The 7,157-nt window shown below is 39.4% G+C and overlaps 1 protein-coding gene across 1 annotated transcript; it reads left to right on the plus strand.

Annotated features, from left to right (window-relative positions):
- Window positions 1,276-4,996, plus strand: ATXN7L3B (ataxin 7 like 3B). The gene has a single exon (XM_003481661.4). The coding sequence runs from the start codon at window positions 1,638-1,640 to the stop codon at window positions 1,929-1,931; it is 294 nt and encodes a 97-aa protein (XP_003481709.1). The 5' UTR covers window positions 1,276-1,637; the 3' UTR covers window positions 1,932-4,996.

The raw sequence follows: 7,157 nt of genomic DNA on the forward strand, positions 1-7,157 counted from the left end.
ACAAATAAGCTTTCAAAATCCTCCAAATCTACCAATTTGTGTTTTTTAAGATGATAAAATACACAATCAGAAAATTTGGATGAGAACAAGTACTGACCAATTTATCACAAACCAGTAAGTTAAACTGGTACTTAACCCTCTGCTCATAAAAATAGAATGAGATATTAAGAATGTATTCTAAAACTATTTAATAGTGTTCTGATGATCATATACATTAGAAAATTCCTGTTTGTACCTGAAAAGATGCATGTCTATATTTTCCTTTATTCTGGAAAGAAAATTATACTGACAGATATATATTTTTTTTAATGTTTACTTCTTTGGCTACCGCTATTTTGTGATAAAGACACAAGAGGCTGCTCTATTTCACAGTGGTGATGGAGGGACAAAAATTAACAGAAAATATAGGCAATATTACAGTTATGTTCTTATTTAAGTCCATAACTAGTATGACTAAAATAGATGACACTTACTGAATACTTGTTTACATATAATAAACTATCACAAGAAAATTTTTTAAAAAATCATTTAATTTTAACCATGAAATACGAACTAGCTTTATTCAGTTAAGGAAACAGAACTGCTAAATTTTGGATCTAAGTTTTAAACCTAGGTAAACTAGCTCTAGATCCCACAATTCATGCTTCACAATTTTACGAAAAGCTTCCTTTACCTCCCAGTATACTTAACATATTTCAGGTTTCCTCCCTCTTCAATAGAGAGTATAACCTATAATTTTCTCTTTAAATTATTTTGGACATGTATATGATCTATTGTCACACCGACTTAATAGTCTTATAAATGAGATAAATGTCTTAGGTTCACGTGATCAATATTTATGAATTATGTCTTTAGTGCCTAATTTTTCATTCAAAAAAAGACTGAGATAAACTATACTGTAATTTGTTTCCTTGCACCATCTAGTGGATTTAAATGACAAGTGCGGCAGTACTATAAACGACTGTAAGTCAATAATATGTCAAAATTTCAAACGTATACGGAGAACTATTCCGAAAACTGTATTTTAGATCATACCACAAATGTACACATTAGTTGTCTTTTTCAAAGGAGACTCAGTTAAGCTCGGATTCTGACTCCAACAGCGAGTGTTTAAATCTACAAATAAAAAAAACATAAAATAGCATCCCTATCTTTTTACAATTAGAGATAATCAAAGTCTGACACGCTTTAGTTTTTCCCACCCATTTCCCTAACTCCAAGGCTTCCCAAGCAGTTGCGTATTGAGAAGCCCCCGAGTCTGCGCGGAGCCAGTGCGCAGGCGCGCTGAGGAGCGGAAGTGAGGAGGCGGGGATAAGCCCGGAGCAGCGAGCGGAAGAGGTCTGCGCCGGTGGGTGAGGCGCCGAGACCGTTTGGCGGTGGTGAGTCCCGGGCCAGCCCGAGCTCAAAGTCCCAGAGTCGAGGAGACACCGAAAGCCGCGGAAGAACTTGAGGTCAGAGCAGTCGCCGCTGGCTGCTGCTGCCCTGCCTCTGCCGCCGCAGAAGCCTCCGCCCTCGCCGCCGAAGACGCGGCCCTGACAGGCCTGTAGGCCTAGGCGCGGCCCGCTGAGCAGACGTGTTGCCGCCGGTGCAGCTGTGAGTAATCCGAGCGTCCTCTGCACGGTCGTTTACAGATTAAAATGGAGGAAATTTCGTTGGCTAACCTGGATACTAACAAGCTAGAGGCCATCGCTCAGGAGATATACGTAGACCTGATAGAGGATTCTTGTTTGGGCTTCTGCTTTGAGGTGCACCGGGCAGTCAAGTGTGGCTACTTCTACCTGGAATTCGCAGAGACTGGTAGTGTGAAAGATTTTGGCATTCAGCCAGTGGAAGATAAAGGAGCATGTCGCCTCCCGCTTTGCTCCCTTCCTGGAGAATCTGGAAATGGGCCTGATCAGCAGCTGCAGCGCTCACCTCCGGAATTCCAGTAGCTGCAACATGAGCGTCTGAGGGTGACCAGGACTATAACATAGACCAGTCCTGTGGTTTGGAGAAGTTAGGTAGCTAAGTAGAAGAAAAAAAAAAAAAAAAATCGGACAAAAGTCCCAATTCCCATTGAAGATCCTAGCCTTTAAAAACCCGAAGTGGAGAATTTAGGAATTCGGATCCTTTTTTGTGTATTAACTTGGATCATCTTTGAAACCCTGGATAGGAGGACCTGTGCTGTGTATCCTGCACACCATGCAGTGCTTGATTTCTAAACACACAAGAAAGTGCACAAGAACCCTGTACTATCCCCAGTGCACAGGTGAGCAGCTGTGTGCTCAGTATATAAAGTTCTTTGGTTCCTCAGCCTTTCTGCCTGTCTGATGTCAAGGGCTTTCTGGACAACTGACAGTTTGGACATAAGTGATGGTCAGGCCTTAATCATTGGGCCACAGTGGGACTGCACCTCTGATCTCTGAGCCTCTGATTTGGGCTTCTGCAAGACGAATGAAAGTCAGGTATGAGATCTGGATGTTAATCATTCCAATTTTGAAAACCAAGAAAAAGAATTTCCAGCTGAATCTGGTAAGAGAAGCTCTGTGATACTGACTCCAACAAGAAGAAAAGCTCAAAGCCACCAGTTTCCCAGAGGTCCAGCATTTACAATGACTTAAACGGACTTGGGGATGTGGGCTAGCCTTTTGCTGAACAGAGCCCTCTTTCCTGCACCTCACCTGGTGGCATAGGCTTAGCAGATGAACAACTTGGTTATCCAGGCAGGCTGAGGATTAAGTTTTGCTCCCTTGGGGAAATAGCAGGGCTTCTGCAACTATGCACGATCTTTCAAATTGCAAGATTCATATCTGGATATATTATGCTGTGGACAGCAGTTTGGCGGGGCATTTTTCTACTCTGAATTACTAGTTACCTAGCCAGGATCTGGCTTGGTTATTATGCCAGGTCACTACCTGCCTCCCACTTTAGGGGCGGGAGTGAACTATGGAAGAGCATCATGGCTGTGCAGGAGGCTGTGGTTTGAAAGCTGAGGCCAAAGGGGGCCTTTTCCATCTGCACTCAATAATGTGTATGGGTTAATGCTAGGAGCAAAGGAGCAGGACTAGGTCCTTCCTCTCTCATCTGACTGTGCAGTATCCTATTGAGCACCCCTGTTCCTGGGGTTGGGCATTCACAGAGCTCTGTTACAGTGAACATCTAGACTGTCAACACCTCTGCCCCTCACAAAGGGCAGCCCTTTCCACTCAGTCCTCTGAACCATTTTGACAAGAGCTGTCCTTTTGTTGTTGGAAGTCAGGGAAGGGCCTCCAGAAATCCCCTGGCTTTAGGAAATGTGATAGGGGACGATGGGAAGTGTGAGCTGCATATCATAATTACTCTCCACTTGACTCCCTGATTGCAGTGTATGAAGTAGAGGGGTGGGAGCCCCAAGGTGAGCGAGAACGGTGCTGCTTTATTTGAAATGTTTTCTTACCTCATTCTATGCCCCAAAAAAAGGGGCCCAGCCTCTTTTTCTGGCTTGGCCCTGTGTACTCCTGTCCCCTGCTCCAATACCTGTCTGGTGCAGCTCATGACCTGGGTGCTGCCTGCCACTCTGCATTCACACTGACCAGTTTCAGTTTATTTCTCTTGATGCTCCTGCTTCTGAAGCCTGCCCAGTTTCTCTTTACTTGGCTTCTATTAAATTTGTTTTGTTTTGTACTGTTTTCTTGTTTTTGTTAGAGATTCAGAGAAGAATCTTATGGCTCCCTCTTTTGGGATTAGGATGGGAAGAGAACATAATTTTTTTGTATATGAAAAAAAGTTCTCTTATAGGACTACCTTGCTGGTATGCCTTCCTGCTGTGTCTTACTTCCTGAGGAGTTATATCCGCCCACCTCAACTTGGATACTGCCTAGTAGGACCTAAACAGAAAAGCAGTAAAGGCTAACTGACACAGGGATGGAGCAGATTCCGATCCATTTTCTCTAATCCTTGCTGTGCATGTATCCTTCTTTATCCCAGAAGGGTCTGTTTGGACTGTATGGACTGATTTGGGTTACATACTCTAGAGGGATAGGGGAATCATAATAATAGGGCCCCAAGACTATTACTACATTCTCCCACTAGAGTTGTCCTGCCCAGGGTCAGGGCCAAGCTAGAGATTGTTCTTCAATCCAAGACTTGTAATAACTAAAAAGTCAAACTTTGGCAAGAGCTAAAATAATTTGGAGTTATCTGCCCTTGACTTTTTTTTATAGACATCTCCTTCTAAGGGGATGCAGAGGGAAAGGAGGGTCTAAGTGAGACTCTGGCCTTCTTACAAGTGAGATTTGGGAAACAGGCTGAAGGTAAGGCCATTGTCTCCTCTTCAGAGAGGGAGCTCATATTGTGACATTGCTGTTTCCTTTCTGACCTTTTCTCCTAGTTAGAGGAGGCAGAAGTGGAAAGAGTTTTGTGTAATGGTTGCTTCATTTTACCTCTCTCTTGGTTTGTGTTTTTGTATTTTGCCCTCCATTCTTAGCAGTAGCCTCCTGTCCTGGATGGATATGAGGTGGACTAGGTCCAGCAGGTGCCCTTGGGGACAAACTAACTGCTTTCTTTTAGGGGGAGAGAATGCTCCCTACCATATAGTTGACAGTGGTTAGGAACTCTCCCTTTCCCTACTTATCTTCTAACAGCAGAATTCCCGTCCTTCTCTTCTCAATTAAGTGTATTGATCACCCTGTAATTCTATTATGTATCTGAGTGTGTGTGTGTGTAAGGGGTGGGGGTGGGGGAAGGGGTTCTTTACAAATTTCTGTGGTTTGTGGCTTTTCCTTCCATACATTAGTTCCCACCAAACCGCATGCCCAGGGGCCATTGCCTGGCATTATCGCATGCTGGGGTCATTCGGGAAGTGTAGTGAAGCTCACCACTGTCCTTTGTTTGGAGAGTCTTATTTTTGCATAAGTAGTTCATCCTATACAGATTGCTAACTAACTGTGTACTCCTCTTGCCCCTATGGCTGCTGGTGTAAATAAACTGCATCTCCCCATTGGTAAACAATAATAATAAACAAAATTTTAAAAAACGACTATTTGGATTGTATGTTCATCTTTTAAAATTATATATATACATGTTTTTTTAGTATTGACATAGTAAAATAAATGTTGAATCACTTTTGAACCTTAGTCGCTTTCTCCTGAGCGAGATTTTTATCAGAATAGAAGAATTCTGCCCAAGTTTGTTTCTCCATCTTGTTATGCAAATTTAACTTTCTGCAACATCCAGTGGAAGAAGCTAACTATATATAATCATCCATTTTCCATTAACAAGAGAGTCGTAAAATAAGTCTAATCCAAGCCCATCACTAAATAAGTCCAGTGTGAAGGGTAGTTCAATTTAAATGGAACTCAAGATTTATCTATCTATGTATCTAATCTATCTTTATCTATCTATCTACCTATCTATCTATCTATCTTACCACCATTTCAATCTAATATTGCTCTCAAGAGGCAAATAATTCATAGCAGAATATAAGTCAGCCTTTCTAAGGGTAATTTTTTTCCCATTTCCATTTTTATTTTACTCCAACTATTTAGTTCTGTCATTTTGTTTTTAGATAAGTCAGAGATTTTTATTTCTTCCAGTTTCTAATCCAAAATTGGCACACTTCCTCTAGAAATTGTACATGTTGCTGCTTAGTATTGACCAAAAAACCACCTACTAAATGTTCTAGTTCTTTAAAGAAACAGTCCAAAATTGAAAATAATATTTAGATGAATAAGAATTACAGAAATTGGATGAGAGGAAACCTGTCTCAGGATATTTCAGGGGACCTTATAGACCTATCACATGATGGGAGTCACCTAGCATTCATATGCAGCTGTGGCAAATATTTTTGGATCCTATTTCATATGTTTAGATTTGAATTAATACATTTCATGCTAACCTACTTTTCTGAAATATTTGCAAGACCTCAGTGCCTTACTAAATCCACTTTATGGTAGGACTTCTAAGATGATTCCTTTTCATATTTTCTAAATAATGATCTTTAAAAAGGGAAAAAAAAGGCATTACATACCCTTTAACTCCCTAAATACTGCATTTTAGCTATGGTGTGCAGCATGAAGTAAGGAACCTAATAAATGGTTGCTTGATGTTGATAAAAACAAAATGAATAGTGTTGAAGTAGTTAAGGATTCAGGAACAGTTTTCTTGAAACATCTTTTCATATAGTCTTTAGAATAATTATCATGGTTAGTGAATTGCTGGTTCTCAGAAATAACTTTTAACATCAGACTTCAGGAAGTTTTACTCTGCTGTGGAGAGTACAAGCTCTTTGATTTTTTTATTTATGTTCCCAAAAATGCTCAGGATGCTGCAGAGAAAAATATTTCTTGAAAATGATGCATTTGTTCAGAAAAACATTGCAGATAAACCTGTAAATCCTTGGTTTGGTTTTTTTGTTGTTGTTTTCCATTTTGGAAACTTAAGTCATTATTACTTGAGCCTCATTCAAAAATAAAAATACAAAGCAAATAGAAGCAAAAGAAGAATGGTACTGCCAGACCAGTGAACTTTATTGAAGCAAGAATTTTTAATAAATGGAAAGGCTGATTTTTTAGAAATAAAGACAAACTATGGTTAAAGTAGAATTAAAAAATGGTGATACTAATGAAAACTTTAAGATGAGTGAAAACATTGGAAAAAAATGGAAAATATTTAAGAATACATCAAAAATGACTCATGAGAAATTTTTTAATCTTAAAATTTAATACATTTAGTAATTTAACTACATCTAGAACTTTAAAGAAAAAAAATCCTATCTCTACCTAAACGCACATAAAAATGCTATACAGTTTTACAGACAATACAGCAAGAAACTAAAATCCTAGGCTAAGTGAATTATGAAGATGTTAGCAAACTGCTTTATCAAAAATAAACTTAATGAGGTTAATCCCAGGAAAAATTTTGACTCAAAATCATCACATTACTATTAGAAAAATGTGAAAATTTCAGTACATAAAAATACTTCATAAAATTCAGTACCAACTATTGATTTTTAAAATGCTTATTAGCCACATAGGAACTTATGGGTTAAACAACTTCCATACACTGATAATATATGTATCAAAAATGTACAATTGTTTTCTTAATGGTAAGTACTCAAAGGCATTCCCTTTAAAAGCAGAAACGGAAGAAACAAAATTCTCATTTTCAGATGATACCTAAGTGGATAATTTTATAGAATC

Source organism: Sus scrofa, chromosome 5 (assembly GCF_000003025.6).
Source record: "Sus scrofa isolate TJ Tabasco breed Duroc chromosome 5, Sscrofa11.1, whole genome shotgun sequence".
In the NCBI taxonomy this organism is placed as follows: Eukaryota; Metazoa; Chordata; class Mammalia; order Artiodactyla; family Suidae; genus Sus; species Sus scrofa.